General features: G+C 41.1%; 1 protein-coding gene across 1 annotated transcript in view; it reads left to right on the top strand.

The window, feature by feature from the left end:
• The window catches only part of LOC126291653 (G patch domain-containing protein 2), a 146,609-nt gene that overhangs the window by 104,484 nt on the left and 20,782 nt on the right, over window positions 1–21,343 (top strand). Inside the window, exons 6-10 of the mRNA XM_049985219.1 lie at window positions 1,895–2,164; window positions 8,220–8,296; window positions 12,536–12,753; window positions 16,951–17,078; window positions 19,767–19,880. Of these exons, the coding sequence (XP_049841176.1) occupies window positions 1,895–2,164; window positions 8,220–8,296; window positions 12,536–12,753; window positions 16,951–17,078; window positions 19,767–19,880 (807 nt within the window). The remainder of the gene's footprint in view (window positions 1–1,894; window positions 2,165–8,219; window positions 8,297–12,535; window positions 12,754–16,950; window positions 17,079–19,766; window positions 19,881–21,343) is intronic.

Genomic DNA, 21,343 nt, shown 5'->3' with positions numbered 1-21,343 from the left:
TTCGGGCAACAAAATAACTGATGGCTGAAGTAGAGTGGATGTTTTTCGAAAAAGAACCTTTTTAGCATTTAATATAAATTTAAATGTTGGGAAGTCTTTTGGCACCGAGCAGAATAACCGAGAAGGGAATAGAAACTTTTGAATTGTGGTGCAGCAGAAGAATGCTGTACATTAACTGGGTAGATCATTAACTAAGGAGGATGTACTGATTCAATTTGGGGAGTACAGAAATTTATGGCCAATGTTATCTAAAAGGAGGATCAGTTGATGGAAGACACACACCATGGCAGTGAGGAATTTTCATTTTGATAATCTGGGGAAGTGTAGGGAGATAGGGGAACACCAAGGCTTGAATACAACTGGTAGGTTCAAGTGGATGCAGCTTGCAGTAGTTACTTGGAAGTGAAGTGGCTTGCACAGGATATAGTAGCATGGAGAGCTGCATCGAACTATGACTACAATGGGCACTCTTTTTAAATTTCCATCTTTTAGATGTGACAGTGATTGTAAATTAATCAGTAATCTCAAGTACTAGGATCCGTTGTCAAAGTGGCCTCACTGTGTGGTAATGTTGCAGCTTTACTTGAGATACTCATATCATTGTGTCACAGTGTACACAAAAGTCTCCGTACGTCAAACAGTTATTATAGATTATTTCAAATGTATCTTACAGTGACAGATGAAAGATAGTGGCCCCAAAAAGAGTGGTAGTCTATTGCAAAAAGCAATTTTCAACTTTCTGTTTAAAGTCATCTCATGTGGCACACTTTTGTTTGCAGCTGCAAAGAGGTGTTACAGTGAAATTTTCGGAGATATTTTTGACGCACAGCGGTTGACAGTCAGCTAAACATGATGGAAATCGAAACTTCCTGGCAGATTAAAGCTGTGTGCCGGACCGAGACTCGAATTCGGGACCTTTGCCTTTCGGGGGCAAGTGCTCTACCAGTTGAGCTATCCAAGCACGACACACACCCTGTCCTCACAGCTTTACTTCTGCCAGTACCTCGTTTCCTACTTTCCAAACTTTACAGAAGCTCTCCTGCGAACCTTGCAGAACTAGCACTCCTGAAAGAAAGGATATTGCGGAGACATGGCTTAGCCACAGCCTGGGGGCTTGGGGGGGGGGGGGGGGGGGGGTCACAAGTTCGAGTCTCGGTCCGGCACACAGTTTTACTCTGCCAGGAAGTTTCATATCAGCGCACACTCCACGGCAGGGTGAAAATCTCATTCTGGAAACATTCCCCAGGCTGTGGCTAAGCCATGTCTCCGCAGTATCCTTTCTTTTAGGAGTGCTAGTTCTGCAAGGTTCGCAGGAGAGCTTCTGTAAAGTTTGGAAGGTAGGAGACTAGATACTGTCAGAAGTAAAGCTGTGAGGACAAGGCGTGAGTCGTGCTTGGGGAGCACAGATGGTAGAGCACTTGCCCGCGAAAGGCAAAGGTCCAGAATTCGAGTATCGGTCGGGCACACAGTTTTAATCTGCCAGGAAGTTTCATATCAACACACACTCCGCTGCAGAGTGAAAATCTCATTCTGGAATGATGGAAATCATCACTAAGCTTTTGTACAGTGTCCTTCCTCAAATAAGCTAATTTTGATTGGTGTTCCATAATTTTACTGCTAGTCACATGACTGACTTTACCGAGCAACTCTTTTTACCTCGACACTGATAGAGTACAAAATGTTGGGTAAGACAATTGAGAGGCCAGAGCCCTGGTATACCTCTGTGTTTTTAGACTGGTCTTCACATTGACAGCTGCTTTACCACTTGGAAAGGACAGCATAACACACACATTATTTATATCTTTTTTTTGTGTTGTTCCAGAATTTTGTATTTAGGCAATTTTTTTAGTCACACAGACCGCAGACTAATTTTCCTTCTGTGGTTTAACTGCAGGTACGGTAACCTCGTATGTGGAAAGCGCAAGAGGAGCATGCGAGAGCGCAGTGTGGACTGCTCGGGTGAGCGTCGCGGCAGCAGAGGTGGACAGATGGAGGGCAGACGCGGGGCGGGGCACGGCCGGCAGCTGCTGCGTCCCCCACAGCCACTCACTCCGGCCCTCGCTGGGGCGCGCACGGCAGCTGTCGCTGACGTCCCGTCCACCAGCCGGGGTGTACTCGGCCTGCCACCGATGGACGTGGACGGAGGCCTGGAAGTCGCACAGTGGTGAGGCCTTCGGCGAGACACTCGCTGCTTCGTTTCTGCTGCCGTAGTAGGACACTGAAAGAAACTGGATAAAACGTCTTGTAATGCTTTTTGTACTGATGTCGAGTGGTAAATATTGTCATTCTTCAGGTGTAATGGCAACTTGTGCAAAAATAACGGGTGTAGCTATGTGTCTTGAAGAAAAAGACAGTGTTAGCTGTAAGTCCCTCCAAGGTTTCAGAAGACAGCTGGGCAAAAACTGCACAACACACAGTAGTCTGAGATCATTGTAACTTGTGATCACTTTGCATACATGTAATTTGTTGGAAATGGAGGGTTTGCTTCATAGCACTTTGCTTCCGAGATTTGGTGAGAATTCCCTTTTTATAATTTTGGAAATGCATTTATTCAAATGCAGCAAAAAAAGCTAAAACTCCTATATGAGGTGCTGATTTGCAGATAATGAAATTTTTTGCCAGTTTGATTACTGCAAAAATTGCATTATTTATAACAGTATCTTGGTTCTGAAATTTACAGACGAAATGATAAGTGGACTGCTTGAACAATGAGCCCGTGTGTTATTCCTAACAGTAATTTGCTTCTGAAATTTAGAAATAAAATGATGAGTGGACTGCTTGAACAATAAGGCCGAGTGTGGGCTCAGAGTGTGCATGTGTACAGCAAATTCCAGCTACTAAATTTTGCTTATGTGCTTTCTCACACACCAAAGTTGCTACATTGCCCCATTGTAGCAACCGAAACAGGTTTAGGGTTTGCGTTCGGCAGACTGAATGAGAGGAGAATGTAGGTGGGGAGGATAAGGTGTAGGGTGCACGACTGCAGGTGGAAGGGAGAGGGAGGGAGGGAGGGAACAGGACAGGAACTTCCAGGGTGTACACGATCTGGGACAACCAGGAGATCCGGGAAAAACCTGCGAATTTTTTCATCCGGGAGAAAACCGGGAAAAACCCGGGAATTGTTTAGAATTCCGGGAATTTTTCATTGTTTTCATTTTCAGTTAAATTTTTGTGATTTTGACTAGTAAGAACCAATACTCTAACAAAGGATATTACTGTATCCAGCTACTGCAGAATAATACTGCAGCAACAAAACATGAACGAGGGAGAGGAAAAAAAAAAAAAAACCTTAAGTTGCAAAGGAAATGCGCCATGTACAACAACAAAACACAGTGCTCATACAAGTCTGCCGACAGCACAATGTGTCGAAGGCTTAGTAAGACTATGCAATGCTTCATAATAACAAATTGCCTCTGATGAGTGTGATGTGACAACTGTTTAAATTAGTCGTTTGAGCAGTTGCGGGCGGGCTCTTGGGCATGCGCAGTTAAGTCGTGTATGAGTAGCATCTTCTCCCACTTTTGTTTACAGAAGTGTGGCTGGGCACCACTACCTACTATTTCCCCGGTTCGGAAATATAGTAAATCTGGGGCTGATGCACAGAGCAGTCAGAGTTGTGGTGGGGAGGTGGGTTGTCTCCATGTGATCTGTGTTTACGTTCAGTGATTTTGTTGTTTTTTCTTCGTTTATTGTTCTCACGTTAAATGATGATGAAACGGATTTTTGTGGCCGGGAGCTATCAAATGAATTAAAATACATTCGCTTAGTAACAGGAGGCTAAAATATGTTACTAGTTTCAGATTTTATTTCCACTTTCCTGACAGTCAAGCATTAATGCCTTGCAGGACAATGAAGTTTTTTTTGTCGGTTTGCTAAAAATATTTGGCTTTTATTAATCTTTTCTGCTGACGCAGTCAATTTATTTGAAACGAAGTGTTTAATTTTACACTCTTGGCTGGTTTCAACTGTTCGCTGTATTTCAAGTGCATGTATGGTATTATACCATAATAAAGAACCAAACATGAGATAATACAGCACTGGTACTCCAAGAAAATTTACATCCGAATATGGACATATGAATGCGCACTTTAAGCCGAATTATGCATTTTAGTGTGGTTCACGAGATTCCAATGCTTTTGAAGTATCCTCTGGTGTCTTGTTTCTTTTATGACATAATGTAAGATCTTTCATTGTTTTACATGTACGAACATATGGGCTTCCTGCGTCGTCGTAGCTGCGCAAGTGTGATGACGCCTGTTATCTAGTGCTCTCTTGCAACTGCTGAAACGAACCTATTTCTAACAGGTTGCGGGAAAATATTGCGAATGGTGGTTTGAAAAGCATTACATTCAAAGCAAATTTCCTTTTGCGGAAGATGAACTATGTACGAGAATGTACGATGAATTTCTTAAACCACAAAGCGTTAGACTCCATTTAAAAATAACTCTTTGAGGGCGATCATTTAGAAGAATTTCGAGCCCAGATCAGACATTTACGTCGTTATTAAAAATTTTACTGGCACATTTGTGTGATGTATCTTAATTTAAACCATGAACTTTTCTTATTTGTGTGCTCGAGCTAGTTAAGAGTGATTTTGCTATTGGCTGACTACATCACGTGTCCTATGCCGTCATCAGTGGACGAGATCAAGCAACATGATGTATGACTGGCTTACAAAAGCTCATCACATTCTCGATTTCAGTGCTTCGGCAAGTGACATGCGATGTGTTTGGTGGAATTCAGACTTATACATTTGTAATACGAAGATATGCAGCTTACTTCGCCCCCCTCCTCCCCCAGACTGGGGTTTCGTTTCCTAAAGTGCTGAGAAATTCTACAACTGTATATAAAACCATAAACATTCAAAGGACTGATGATGAGTTTTACAGTGCTGAGGAAGAGTATTATGGTTCAAATGGCTCTGAGCACTATGGGACTTAACTGCTGAGGTCATCAGTCCCTTAGAACTTAGAACTACTTAAACCGAACTAACCAAAGGAAATCACACACATCCATGCCCGAGGCAGGATTCGAACCTGCGACTGTAGTGGCCGCGCAGTTCCAGACTGTAGCATCTAGAACTGCTTGGCCACCACGTCTGGAAGAGTATACTGTCACTTAACACGGAAAAGTGTATTTTTAACCAGGAAATCCGGGAAAAATCCGGGAATTTTTTTCTGTTGTCCACCTATACACCCTGAATGTCTCAACGGAGAGCTCATGCTGATGCCAGCATTGGGAGTTGTGTGTGACAAAGGCAGAGTGGGAGAGGGAACACTGGAAGGGGTGTGTGAAAGTGCAGGTTCAGAGGGTGAAGTGCAAGGGGGACACAGACTAGTGGAGACTGGCAATGGCAGTATTGCAGCATTTACTTTAGCCACATAATTCTTGCGTGCATAGTTTGGTGAAGCTATAATTGGGGCGAGGGGGACCACGTGTGAAGCAGCCATTCGTTTTGGGCACATAGTGGTCGGCAATATGTTGAGTCAAATTGGTCTTTTGACCATGATTTGGCAGCTGCCATTCATTCGAAAAGACAGGTGATCAATAACAATTTGTCCATTTTATTTGGACTGTTGAGCTCCGTGGCCGTGGATAATGATATTTCACTGAAAAAATACGGCACCCAGCCACTTTTTAATGCGTTTTTATTTACGCCAATATGCATTTCGGGTTTGCACCCATCTTCAGCTGGCAAATTACATGGATCTTCAGTTACTACAGTAGTACAATCTCGACAGCAGTTTGTGGATGCTGCAGCAGGCATTCTCCTCTCCTTGTTTTTTTCTTGGCTTTTCTTCTTTTTTGCAACAACACAAATACTTTTTATCGCATATTTTACACAGGCGCACTGCGTTATCCGCCATGTTGTCGACAACATGGCGGATAACGCAGTGCGCCTGTGTAAAATATGCGATAAAAAGTATTTGTGTTGTTGCAAAAAAGAAGAAAAGCCAAGAAAAAACAAGGAGAGGAGAATGCCTGCTGCAGCATCCAAACTGCTGTCGAGATTGTACTACTGTAGTAACTGAAGATCCATGTAATTTTCCAGCTGAAGATGGGTGCAAACCCGAAATGCATATTGGCGTAAATAAAAACGCATTAAAAAGTGGCTGGGTGCCGTATTTTTTCAGTGAGACAGGTGGTCGTTTTTTGTGCTTACGCAAAATGCTGTGCAGAAGTAACAGTGGAGCTGGTGTATGATGTGGCTGCTTTCACAGCTGGCCCTGCCTCTGATAGGACAGTATAAGCCTCTGACAGGACTGCAATGGGGTGTGACAAGTGAAAATATTGGGGAACAGGTCCTAAATAAGTATTATGCGAAGTGTGTGATTTGGGGTGGTAGGACAGACCAGGATATTTCAGTGGCTGGGTGAGTGGAATTTACCACTTTCAGACGGGCAGGAAGGATCCCGGTAGGATGTTTCTCGTTTCTAGGCACGACTTTGATCCACATTTACGTCGCACCTACTACCTACTCGTGGCCAAATGGGTCACTGGAGCAGTTCTCATTCAGTTGCCCATTCACTTCTAGTACACATTATTAGATACTCTCATCTTCCTTAGTGTCTTTCAACAAATTTAGGTCTGCCACTTGTGTACCCTGTGATGAGTTTATATGTTTATTGGGCTTTATATTGATTCGTACTGCTACCAATAGGTGTTTATGTGATGTGTGTGTCTCCAGTTATTTACCACTAGAAATGTTTTTGATTACTGTCAGATTCTTTCTCACGTTTATGGACACTGTCTGAAATTTATAATTTAGGAGGGAGTTCCCATTTAGTACTGTGGTGGCTGTTAGCACTAGCAATGCCATGTTGAGAGGTGTACAACAGCATTTAGGTAATATCTTTAGCAACAGCTCATTACTCTTGCTCTCAACTGACAGAACAAAATCAAGAGGCAAACTCCCAGTTCACAGTTCACATTTACAATTCAATAACACACCATATAATAGCCCCAATAAATGGCCATGACCATTAAAAAAGAAAATACAAAACAGCACCACAGAAATTTATAAAATTTAGCTGACATTACCTGACTGCTTTTACCACAAACAAAAGAAATACCCGAAGATTTAAGGTGTATTATGCCATTTACATTTATTTTGAAACAGTACATTTGCTACCTACTCACATTCTTTGTTACTCCAAGCACTAAGGCCATTATGATTTTAAAATCCAGATTTGTCCTTACAAAAAATCAGCTCCAAGCAGTAATCACCAAAGGTTAGAGGAAACACTGTTTAATCTTAATGGGGCCAACTGAAACAAGCAGTGGTGGAAACATTAGCAATAAGACAGCTACCAATTATCGCAAATGCTCTTGGCAGAAACCACAGTAATTGCCTTTTGGCAACATGAATTAATGTGGAGCCTATGATGATTAGTCAGTAATGAGTAGGAGAACATTGTACAAATTAAAGAAAAAAGTCCACCGTTACATTGAAGCCTGACTATAACACCTGCTTGTGCATGCATCATTATCCAGATTGCAGTACATCTCACTACAACTACCTATTAACAAAATTTATAGGACAACAGGTTTCTGGCAAGCCAAGAATACAAGAGTTTGTTTGATGCAATTGATCTCCATTTCATACGAGTTGATATCAAACAGAGTTAATATGTTGGTGGTGGTTCCAGTTAAAGAGACCAATTTCTCACCGAGTCAAGGCACATGGCACTAAACCTTTGCACCACCACTGTGATGGCAGACTATCTTTCCTTGTTGATGGGTCAACAGGAAAAACCACTCTTGGAAACGTGCACCATTTGTCACAAACCTCGGAGCACCCATTCAGTTGCATCTGGTACGTCTGCTGCTCCAGCCTCATTCATGAGATGCTTCAGTGTGGTGTTTGGCCAGTGTACAAATGGCGCAGTGACGTCTCGTGTAATGGAACTGTCATGAATACACTAAATGGAAATTTATGAAAATCATTCTGCTTCAGGAGGTGATGAGCACATATTAAATCAGCTCGCATAAAGTCTGATGTTGATATAGGATAACAACAAGACCCTAAGTACATTTGCAAGGATGTGGCCCTCTGAAGTACTAAACTGGGCTGCAGTAACTGTGGTAGGTGCTGTGGTGTTGGGGAACAAGTAAGCTTACATAATGTTTTCAAGTGTATCCCGATATGTTTAAATGGATTGCTTTATAATAACTGTGTATTATTTGTATTTTGAACTGGAACCGTATTTCTTTTGCAGTGATATGGTAAGCAGCAGCAGCATTAGCAGCTCAGAAAGTGAGACAGGTGTCTGCACTAATGATGAGGGGCGTGAAGGTGACTATTTGTATTTATTTATTTAATCTGTAGCCATGTTTATGTTAAGAAAATATATACTGCAATGTGCTATTGAAATTCTTCATTTGCAATCCTTTTATTCGTTTCGTACAGTTCAGTTACTTCCAAGTATGTGTCTTTACTACAGCTTTGTCTTATGCCATACTCCTCTCTCTTTTTCTTTCTTTCTTTCTTTCTTTCTTTCTTTCTTTCTTCCCCCCCCCCCCTTTTTTTTTATTATGACGTACACTGTTTAGCCAAAACACAATGGCCACCTGCTTACTCCACTTTTGAAATATAATTCTGCATGGCACAGATTCAATAAGTTCTCGGTATATTTCAAGAGGTACACAGCATTAGCTGTCCACACACAGGTCATGTAGTTCTTGTAAATTGTGGAATGGATCTGGTGCAGCTCAGATGTCTTCTGTTCCGTTTGTATCAGGTGGGTACAGTGGTAGAGACAACAATGTGAGTTCCATATTGTGCTCCTCAATCCACTGTAGCACGATTCTGGCCTCACAACAAGGACAATTATCCTGCTCGGAGATGACTACACTGTGGGTGAAGACGTCAAGTGTGAAGGGACGCATGTTGTGTGCAATTGTATTTGTATAGTCCACAGATCTTGTGGTAGCTCAGATTGCTCCCACACACCCTCATAACGTAATATTATATGTACCGGCCCGTGTCCGTGGTATGGTGTGCGTTCTGAGTAGCCGTTCACGTGGATGACAGTGTATCTGAATGTGGCCATCATCCCAGTAGTACAAATAACACGCTTCATCTGAGCGGGCTACAGATTTCCATCAATTGACTGTCTGATATCTATGACCCCATGCACACTGAATTGCAGTTGATGGTGTCATCATACTACAGTGAAACATTTAGGCATCATCTGCTATGGAGCCCCATGTTCTACAGTGTGCACTCTGAACGATGTGCTCCGAAACACTTGTCTCTCTACCGGCATTGTACTCTCTTGTCATATTTCTCCCAGATCACAGCCTATGTGCTTAACTAAGCCAATGAGCCTCCGACCTCCCTACCCTGCAACGAGATGGGTACAGCCAAGACACTACTAGAATGGTTCCCTATTCGCTCTGCTCGGCTTATAAACAGGTACTGTGCTCACCAAGTCATGTCTTTTCAATACCTATGGACATAGTTCAATCTCACGGTGGGCAGTGGCTGTAGTATTTTGGCTAAAAAGTATGTATATCTTGATACACGTGTATTCTCTCATCCTTGCTCCTAAAGAGAAAACTAGTTGGAGGAATAGAAAGCAGGACGATGTAAATCACAGTAATTCTCCCTACACATGGCCTTGTGTTGTGTAGCATGGGGCGCTTTTGGTAGCAGTATCATTTCTTCCCAAGCAGGTAGCGTGATGTGGGAAAACTGCCACCAGTAGGCTCCATGTGCGATCTAATAAGTTTCATTTTTTTAAATTGTGGTTAACTTGCACGACATCTGTTTTAGAAAGTAATATATTGTCTGTCTCTTCTTGTAGTGTACATTTTCAAACACACTCTACAACTTATGAAGCTTCTATTCTAAAGCCTGGAACTGGAGTTTCGTGAGCATTTCTGTAACATTCTCGTATGGTCCAAACAATCCTGGCTAGCGTTGCTGCCTCTGAATCACGGGGCCCCGGGTTCGATTCCTGGCCAGGTTGGAGATCATCTCTGCTTGGGGACTGGGTGTTTGTGTTGTCCTCATCATTTCATCATCATCAATCGTGACAGTGGTCAGATTGCACTGTGTAAAAATTGGCATTATGTATGGTTGCTGATGAGTGCAGTTGAGAGCCCCACAAACCAAACAAACCATCATCATCCAAACAGTCATGTGACAGAATATACCACCCTTTGTTGGAGCCCCCACCTCTGATGCTATTTCCATCATCATTCCTGTCCCATTCTACCTCGAAATCTGAAACATTACTGATCGTATTTTCACCTACATTGAGCAACTCTTCAAAATATTCCCTCCATCTGCCCAAGGCATCCACAGGGTTCACCAGCAGTTTTCCTGACCTGTCCAAAATACTTGGCATTTCCTTCTTACCTCCCTTTCGAAGACTGCTAATTACAGTCCAGAATGGTTTTCCAGCAGCTTGACCCATAGTCTCCAACCTATTTCCAAAGTCTTCCCAAGATTTCTTCTTGGATTCTGCAATAATCTGTTTGGCTTTGTTTCTTTCTTCAACATAACTTTCTCTGTTTACCTGAGTTCTAGTATGTAGCCATTTTTCTTACGCCTTCTTTTTCCTTTTACAGGCTGCTTTGACTGTGTCATTCCACCAAGCTGTTTGCTTCATCCTTCTTTTACACACTACTGTTCCAAGACATTCTTTAGCCACTTCTAGTACTGTGTCCCTGTACCTTGTCCATTCCTTTTCCAATGACTGTAATTGACTACATTCAACTAATTGGTACCTTTCTGAGATTGCTGTTATGTACTTGTGCCTGATTTCCTTATCCTGAAGTTTCTCCACTCTTATCCTCCTACATATGGACCTGACCTCCTGCACTTTCGGCCTCACAATCCCAATTTCACTGCAGATTAAATAATGATCAGTGTCATCAAAGAATACCCTGAATACACGTGTGTACCTCACAGCCTTCCTGAATTCCTGATCTGTTACTATACAGTCAATGACAGATCTGGTTCCCCTGCCTTCCCAAGTATACCGGTGAATGTTCTTATGTTTAAAAAAGGAGTTTGTGATTACTAAGCCCATACTGGCATAGAAATCCAAGAGTTGTTTCCCGTTCCTGTTGGCCTCCATATCTTCTCCAAATTTACCCATAACTTTTTCTTACCCTTCTCTTTGATTTCCAATCCTGGCGTTAAAATCGCCCATGAGCAGAACACTGTCCTTGTCCTTTACTCTAACAACTACATCACTGAGTGACTCATAAAAACTATCCATCTTATCTTGATCTGTCCCTTCACAATGCGAATATACTGACACAGTCCTAATTTTCTTGCTAGACACTGTCAAATCTATCCACATAAGTCGTTCGTTTACATGCTTTATTGCAACTACGCTGGGTTCCATTTCTTTCCTGATGTAAAGCCCTACACCCCATTGTGCTGTTCCTGCTTTGACTCCTGACAGGTATACCTTGTATTCTCCCACTTCCTCTTCTTTCTCACCCCTTACCCGAATGTCACTAACAGCTAAAACGTCCAGCCCCATCTTACTTGCCAGCTCTACCTTCTTCCCAGAGTAGCCCCCATTGATATTAATAGCTCCTCATCTCATTACCATTTATTTGCCGAGTTGTATCTTAGGAGTCCCTGGTTTGTCAGTTAGAGGTGGGACTCCGTCACCTCCAAAGGTCCGAGGCATTTTGCTCTGATTGTTGCCAGCATCATATTTAAAGTACCAGGGAAGCAGGTTGCTAGCCTTACTTGCCCAGAGTCCCGTTGGGTTTTACCTCTAACGGCTGAGGGACTAACCGGTGGATTTGGTAGTCTTTGCCGTATGAGCACAGAGGTGACCACGGCTCAGAATATGTCCGAGATGCCCAGCCTTATTCCAAAGTAAATGGTATCCCGACTGTCGGGACCACTTACTTGGTCACTCATACGTTGCCCTGGTTCATGAACTAGGACATGATTACAGGAACCCACACCATGAACCATAAATGCATAACAATAATTAAAAACACATGCGTAAAGATTCCAAGTGATAAAAACAAAGAAAGGAAGTAAAAAATAAGTACAAATAAGGATGTTAATATGACAGTTAAAAAGAGGTGTTGAAGGACAAGAAATGTAAGAAAAAACATATGTAAAACAATTGATCAAATAAAAATAATAATTTGTTATTTCAATACTGATGTTAAATTAAGAGCACGTGATGGGACTTGAACTCGCAACCTTCTGCTTACCAGCCAAGTAACTTGACTACTAGGCTATAGTGTCATTTTGAAACTGACTGCACTTTCAAGGCTCTAGTGAATCATAAGAAAATCTGAAATTACTATTCATCAGTTACTTGCAAGTTAGGGCCTACCAAGGTGAATGATTGCAGGGTGTGATACCCAGGACTGTAATGTACACCACCACACAATTTCGTAAAGTCGATACTAGCCCTGAGAACTCCACTTATTTGCTTTAAAATTGTCTCCTCAAGGTGGCAAGAAGCACGTTAATTTAACACGCTTGCTTTTTCCACTCATAATTGATTTGTGAAGTTGAAGACATAACAAGTCTTTCCCGCAGGCGACGATGAGCAGAGCGACTGGTTCGGGGGTGAGCACGGCCACGGCTGGTGGGAAGACGACGAGGGTCCTCCCGGTGCTGTGGGCGGAGCCGACGATGAGGACTGCGATGAGGAGGACCCGACTTTCAAAGCTATCCTGTGTGGCAGCTTCGAGCATCTGTCCGAAGAGGCAAAGGAGTCGTACCGCGCACATGTTCGCTTCCTTCAACAGGGCATAGTGAGTTTTCTGTAGGCACCTGATATGGTATGCTAGCAGTCATTTGAAAAAATGCATTAGTTTCAACCAAGCTTGGTACAAATAGAGCATAATGCACTCAGCAGCAGACAGGTACATATAACAGACTTTTAAATGTGTCTGTCTGCCATGTAATCCTTCTTCTGTGCAGAGTGTCACAATGTATCCTAATTCTTATTGCTGTTTTTCCTGGTACTAAGTTGTATTTGTACTGAGGTTGATTGAAACTGATCACCGCCTGCCCCCCAACACACACACACACACACACACACACACACACACACACACACTTTCCACATTTAAAACAGTACTGTCAAACTTTGACAACAGTATGTGGAACCACCATCCAACAACAGTACAGAACGTATTGGGGAAAACAACTCCCACTAGAAAACCTGTTTGGCAGTAAACAAGAGTTTGTACATTGACAGACTACAAAGCAGATGTGGATGCATTTGGCACAGTATTATATCACGAATGCTGTCTGGCACTTCGTCCTTGCTCTCTATCATTCTGTTCAGTATTTCACAATTGTTTGCAAAGTAAGTACATAGATGCAACTGTAGATTTAGATGTACATGTACAGAGTTTGCTGCTGAAGGGATGTCTAGCGGCAGGTTTTTTCGCTAAACCTTTAGAGCTGTACTGTGTCATTTGATGGATCCTCAGGCTATTCCCAAGACCTGCTGTGCAGGCCCTCAAAATTTTTGAGTGTCACTTTGTTGTGCTCACTACATGTAATTGTCATAAGGTGAGAACTTTTTGGATACAACAAGCTGTAAGGGGTTGATACCCAACCACTCCTGGCTTACTGGAGTCAAGAATAGGTGGTGGTGAATGGTTGTGAAATGATCAAATATTGGTTTGTTGATCGTCATTGTGTGTTTCATTACCTCATAAAACACCTACGAAGGTATTCGGGATTATGTATGTTTATTGCCCCAAAATGTTTTTCAAAATCCATTTGTCTCTAGTGTACAGTGTTCTGTATTACTTAATGTGACTGCTATATTCTTCATATAATTTAATTTTCCTTATACAGGATGCTTAAAAATATTTTTACAAAGTTTGCGGACAGATTCCTTACGTCAAAACAAGAAAAAATGTGTAGTTAAACTTGGGCTATAAAATACATGCCTTCAGAGCTATGAGCACTTTTTCATCTTTGCTACTGTGAAACACATCTCTTCCATTGAACAAGTCTTAAGGTATGCATTCTAGAGCCCATGTTTACTAGGCTCTTATTTTTTTTTCTCCGCCATATTATTGTGGACGCAAAGCACATCACAACTGACAGTGACATTATTAACATATTAATCTGGGTATGGTAATTGTCAGTGGCGATGTGCTTTGCATCTACATTAATATACTAATCAAAACTGTGTATGAAACCAGTATATAAGGCAAAGTAAATCATATGAAGCTCAAGGAGTCGCATTAAGTAGTACAAAACACTATATGCTACAAACAAATGTACGTTGTAAATATTTTATCTTCTGTAATACAGATGCTGCTCATGATGGACAAGTACATTCAATGCTAGTCCAGCAATAAATGAATATAAATAACTCTGTTGGGCAGCCTTCCACTTACAAGATGCAATGTGCCACATATACAAACAACCTAGCATACACTGGACTGTGGTCTATTTGGCTCGTAAAGTTGTGCTTATCTGCTTCCACCTTCATTGCCAGATTTGAAAATCTATGCAGTCAGTTGATCTTATTGTGGATGTATGGACTTCCAAAATCCTGTGTGAGGAAAGCAACCTCTTGCAATATAGACCACCCATGTGAGCAGCAGATGAGAATATACTATACAAGCAGACGAACACCATAGCTCAGCTTTAAGACTTGTGTTTTCCTCAGTGCTTCACTGTAGTCTGGCGTGTGCCTGTTCAGTTTTTTATAAATTTACCTCTCAGTCTCCCTTTTGTGCTTACATTTAGTATGCATCTCCAGTACCACATCTCCTCCTGTTTTTGTGACAGAGTGAGGTCACTAGGCTGTTACGTGAGGTTAGAAATTGTACCAGAAATTTTTCTCTGGTAGTAGAGGACTTCGTGCTGTCATGGAACATTCAAAGCCCCAGACTCTTTTTCCAGCTGTTTTATGTTAGATACCAAGGTGTAGTTGCAGACTCTCATAAGATCTGGACAATTTAAGGGAATTGTTGTATATTTTGATGAGGGATACCATGTAATTTTATCATCGGTTCATATTTATCACTAATGTTGACGTTTTGTTTATGTGAGGTTAAGTTGTTTATCAGAATGCTTATTTATTTCTTTGAGCTACTCCAACATTTTGTGTAGTTCATGTTTCTCATTTGAAAACAGTGTTTTTAATCAATTTTCTCCAAATTTTGTAAATTTCTATGCATCTTAGAGATGTGTGTTTTATTTTTATGTATCGCCACCACCACCACCACCACCACCACCACCACCACCACCACCTGCTTCATGAGATAGACCACCTCTGCTTGAAAACTTTGTGTATTAAAACACATTACCTTTGTACATTGTCTCAAACATTAAGTTTTCTGTGGTATAGGTGTACATAGCAAAAATTGCGAAGCCCTTTGTAAGGGACCATCTCAGCATTCACCTTAAACTATTTAAGAAAATCACAGAAAACCTAACTCTGTACAACTGGACATGGAAGTGAACTGCCATCCTCCCAAATACACCTCCATTGTCTGCCTTCCAATGTACCACTTTGAATACAAAGTGGGAATTGGTGGATTCCCTCTGTACTTTCATATGATGGAAGTCCCAAGCAGCTGGAAAAAAGTACAATTTTCTCCTGTGTGCAAGAAGGATAAAATAACAGACCCACAGAATTACAGACCAATACCCTTAATGTCAATTTGTTGCAAAATTTTAAAGTTCCTTCTTCTATCTTCATTTCAATATGGATTTAGAAAATAATGGTGTCATGCAATGCTCAGCTTGCTCTTTTCTGCTACAATATCATGTGAACTGCAGATGAAGACAGCAGTGAGGTTTCATATTGAGAACAGAATAAAAAATTTGGTTGCATTACTTTCCAGTACACCATCATACATAAACAGACTGACAGGATGGACAGTGATCTACAACTGTTTTCTGATGCTAAAGTGTGACTAGAAGTGTCATTGTGAGCAGCTGTTGGAGGATGCAGGATGACTTTGGTAGAGTTTCTATTTCGTGTGATGAATGGCAGCTGGATCTAAATGTAGAAAAATATAAGTTAATGCAGATGAGTATGAAATGCAATCCTGTAATGTTTGACACAGTTGCGTCAATTAAATATCTAGATGTAACATTGCAAAGTGGCACAAACTGGAATGAGCAAATAGTGCGGTTTGTAGTGAAGGTGAAAGGTTGACTTCGGTTTATTGAATGTTTTCTAGGGAACTGCATCTTATCTAAAAGTTGGCTGCTTACAGAATGTTCGTGCTATCCATTCTCGAGTGCTGCTAGAGTGTCTGGGATACTCACCAGGTAGGATTAAAAGAAGATATTTAAGCAATTGAAAGGCATGCTGCTAAGTTTCTTACGGTAAATTTGATGAATACAGAGGCTTCGTAAGGATGAAGTGAAATGCAGCCAGTCAGTAGCAGAAATCAAAGGTTTATTCAGACCCCTTGCTCTAAGTTTCAAAAGTACTATTTGGAAGTGTTTTGTTACACTGGATACATAATATTGTGGAGGTATGTTAAAGCTGTAGCCTAAGGCACCAGTGAAAAAAATTAACTTCCTTAATTGTAAAAATCATACAAATCGTGTTGATCATCATTAGATAGTACTTCACAATTGTGAGTAGTGAATTGACATTTGTTTAAGATTTCATCACACAAGTATTACGGAAATGCTCTGTAAACTGAAATGAGAATTCCTGGAAGGACTGAGATGTTCTTTTTGTGAAAGTTTAGGGAACGAGCTTGTACAACAGACTTCAGAATGGTCCTACTGCCACCAACATACATATGAAATAAGAGAAACTGGACTATGTATGGAAGCATATGGGCAGTTGTTATTCTCGTGCTACATTTGCAAGTGTAACAGAAAAGGGAACGATCAGCAGTGGTACAATTTTCTTTTGCTTGTTTAATAAGAAAAGGCAACGCAAATCTTTTACTTTTCTCGTGTAACCATGTTCTTATGGTCCTGTATTTTTTATTTTTTTTTTTTTCCAGAATGGCTGCCGAGAAATTAGAGGAGGTCGAAGACGGGTACGAAATGAACGTCCGGGTTTTAGTATCTCGACATCAGCCAATGAGAAGCTCTCCCGCTTTCTGCAGGACCCAGCACAAATGGAACTTAAGTGAGTTCAAAATCCAAATACAATGGTGATTTAGGAAAACATATCGCACAATAAATGCTTGCAGGACACTTGTGCTTATACTATCAAATGGTTCAGCAGTGTGTCCTCTTGAAATATAAAGAAAACTCATGATAAGCTGACCAAAACACCCTCATTCCCAGGTGCAATAATACTGTGGTCGACTAATACAGTTTCAGAGACAGAAATCGTACAGAATTCAAATTTATTGTTAGAAAGTGGTTTAATAACCAGTGAAATTGAACATTTTAAATCTGTAGTACATAAGAGTTGAAGAGCTTTCTTCAAGTATTACTTTCAGAGTCTCAGACATAAACTGAAAAGGCAGGAAGATTAGGGTTTAACAAGTGTTCGACATGGAGGTCATTAGAGACAGTACAAAAGCTAAATTCTTCTGCCGCTACTGTAGGGCTTACCTTCCCTCCACTGCTCCTGGCACCGAAATGTGGAAGTTGGTTTACATTTACACTATTACTCTGTTACCTCCTATAGCGTTATATTTTGAGACAACTCTGCACTTTAACAAAGAATATTGGTAGTCCGTATGAGGGAAGTCAGAGTGATCTTCAGTGGCGGTGAACTTCGTGCTGGCTGCTGCTCAGGAGTTTCAGAATTCTAATCTGCCATCTTTGTATATATATTCCCTCGTGAGATTCATAGTTAATAATTTGGTTGGATTGAAAAAGAACTGTGTCAGCCATTCAGTGAAATCTATACGGGGGGGAGGGGGGGGGAGATCTATTACAATTGTACTTCTTTAACAATTGTACAGAAAGACATGCACTATTCTTTAGGTATCATTTGCACTGGACTTTTGAGCTGAAAAATTTAAATGATGAACACTAAATTTTCAGATTCTACCTACCTCACAGGTTTACTTGTGGCACATGCTGTTTATTCAGTACTCGTATTCCTCAGGTAAGTTATCAACTTCCTGTGAGCTGTGTGTTGACTTGTTCCATAGGTAACTTTGTCTCGCTGTCACAGATAACCTGATGAATTATAATTAAAAATTATTGTATAGTAGGTGAGGTAGAGGATGGAATAGATGAATAAATAAGGGAGCTTACAAGTGGGAAAATTTTAAAATATTGACAAACATTCCGTGGAGACAGGTATACCTAGATAGGTAACAACAGAGGAAAACTTAGGAAATATTTTTTGTGTGCAGGTGCTACAAGGGGTAGCCAGTGTAAGAACAATGGTGTATTGTGTGATAACTAGATAAAGTAACAGAAGCAAGAGAGAAAGGGGATGTCAGCTGATTATCTTTACACGGGTACAAATTTTCCTAGTTCTGCAAATAGAAAATAAATAAAATTTATTTATGTCATAAGGCAGCAGAGGACAATGACCTTTCCTAACCATCTACAAATAGTCTTATTCGATAACCTATCCCAAAGCATCGCCCTGCACAGATAACTACAGATGCATACTGCAGTTGTGTTGTATTACACGATTGATAATTGTGACTTGGTATGACACTGAATTATATCCAGCTTGTCTATGTAGTGCAGTATTTACACTAAATCAAATTAAAAGCAAAAAAAAAAAAATGTGTAAAGAACTAATTAACATTTTATTCACCCATCATAAAGTAATTCGAATGAGTATATGTCTAAATTTCATCTAGAGTCACAAAACAATATCCTGTATTGTGCCATTTTGTATCCTACTCCTTTCCTTAAAAGGCGTATACATTACTTTATGTGGTTCCTTGCATCTGGTGTTAACAAACATGGCTTTATATAGAGCACCTAGAAAGAATATTATAATAATAAATAGGTTATTGGTGAAGGTGGAGGCATATTTTACCAGTGTGACAACATAAAGTAGCTTGAGAAACACAGAAAAAAACACATAATATAACATAGTGACATAGTAAAATCACATCACCTGACTGAAGCATCCTATTTATATTTTCTATGCTTCTAGTGCTGTTTTCCATCCACATAAATAATCTGCAAGCCACCATACAGTGCACAGCAGAGGGAACATCATACCAGTATCGTCGATTTTGTTTTTTATTGCATTTACCCACTGATCGAGCAAGGAAAATGACTGTTCAAGCCTCTGTAAGCATGTGTCACAATCTCCCTTACCTTACTTCCATGATCACTACACACGATACACGACACCAGTGTTGTAACAATCACGGAGTCATCTTCAAATGCAGTTTCCCTAAATTTACCCAACATGGTATTGCGAAAATTAAGTCTGTTTGGTTCTGAACATTGACCTTTCACTTCTCAGAGCATTTCTGTTGCATTTTCGTGTGGGCTATACCAACTTAAGGTCCTAGCAATGCGTCACTGCAGTCATTAAATTTGTCATTGTTCCTCTTCAATAAGGACTCTGAATATCATAACACAATTCTAGCATCTTGCAAGCTATTTGCTTTACAGGTAAACTGCACCTCCATTTGCCTTCCCTAAATGGGATTCACATGATCATTCTATTTTGTATTGACCCTAAATATATATTAAAAACAAAGATTCCAAGACTTACCAAGCGGGAAAGTGTCGGTAGATAGGCACAATAAATAAAACGCACAAACACTCACACAGAATTTCGAGCTTTCGCAACCGGCATCTCCTTTTTCCGCTAGCTAGTTTCCAGTCTTTTTGGACATGAGATTTGCTGTTTGATGGTATGTGTCCTCTGTTTCAGGCTCCATCCCATGAAACAGCAGGAGCGTGACCAGCTGTGCCAACTCGCGACGCTGTATTCGCTCAAGATGTCGACTGACCCTACACTTACGTGCCCTGTGCTCACCAAAACGAGGTAATGTTAATTGCTAGTGGAATCATCACAGTGACACAATTCCTCCAACTCCCAGCTGAAAAGAAATGGTTCAGAGAAAATCCCTGTCCATCTCCCTTCTCAAGCCCCTCACAGCTGGATATCTTTTCTAGAAAACAGTGTTCTGCATAAAGCTGAACCAGCTAAGGACATGAGGTACGTAAGTCATCCTGGTATGTTTTCTTCATTTCCTGTGGTTTTGTTTGCTGCTAATGTCTTATATTGAAATGTGTCATTGTGCAAAACGTAAAGCTATGAACCTATGTACTGATGGGTTAAAACTGAACAAAAATGGTTTTGAAATATGGAGGTAGGCCTGTTTGTGATCTGCTGATGTCATTTATATGCAAATCTCTTAATTTGTGTAGAATCGACGTTTGAAAGTTTAATAGGTCTATAGGTCTGAAGGCTACAGCAGCATAAATCACTGAAGAGACAGACCTATATGAGGGGCAGTTATAACCTGCAGATTCACAGCAGTTATTTATGAAATGAACATTTTGATAGAACAGCACCAGTCCTCTGTAAGCTCTGGGCAAGCTTCAGTGACCACAGTACGGTGTAGTGGTGGACCATTGTGTGTCACAGGGAATGGGGATCTTGGCGTGACAGCCTCGACCATAAGGATGGTGTAAACCTCTATAAAAAGAAAGCCTCAGTTTCAGTGTGTGATGAGACGCGTGGCTGTTTCGGTGGAACAGTAATTAGTGGAGAGCATTCTGTACCTCAGTTGTATAATGCTTAGCTAGGCATGCAGGGCTCTATCGAGGTGGACTTGTATTTCCCTAGCTGCTCGTGGAACTGAGATGGAACCCTTCAAATCTCCTCCTCCCAGTGAGATGAGTTTACCGTCTGGGAGTACTCGCACCCAGTCATCAAAACAAATGAGGGAGGCTAGTCCCCCTGATAATCAAACTGTACTTAGTAACGGGGTTCGAGGAGTCGCAATGTGTCTGTGGTGATGAAGAGCGTGGAGAGATGTTTGAGAAAGTATCCCCTTTCTATATACATATATGTTTAGAAGGGCTTGCTGGAACTTTAAAGTCTGTTAAACGGTTATGTAACAGTTCAATTTTTTGGCGAAACTAAACGGACAGAGCAGGTGGAACTTGTTAAGAAGTCACACAAATTAGGTGACTATGATATTATTGTTGAGATGCATACTTCTCTCAGCTCGAGCAACAGTGGCTTACATGCTGTCATTTCATGGCCATTGATGTGTTAGAGCATGAACAAGAATTGGTGTCATAGGATATAGTGGGTGTGACCTACAATTCTCCAAATCTACCTGAACACATCATGGCAGGGTTCCTCCGACTTAAAGTTAGGTCTTGCATAACTAACCCTACGCAGGGCTACAAATGCCGGCGTTACGGCCGTACAGTGATGAGTTGTGGTGTAGAAGTGACCTATGGGAACTGTGGACAGGCAGTCTATGAAACCAA

Source organism: Schistocerca gregaria, chromosome 9, assembly GCF_023897955.1.
Source record: "Schistocerca gregaria isolate iqSchGreg1 chromosome 9, iqSchGreg1.2, whole genome shotgun sequence".
In the NCBI taxonomy this organism is placed as follows: domain Eukaryota; kingdom Metazoa; phylum Arthropoda; class Insecta; order Orthoptera; family Acrididae; genus Schistocerca; species Schistocerca gregaria.
This window is presented reverse-complemented; position numbering and strand designations above follow the sequence as displayed.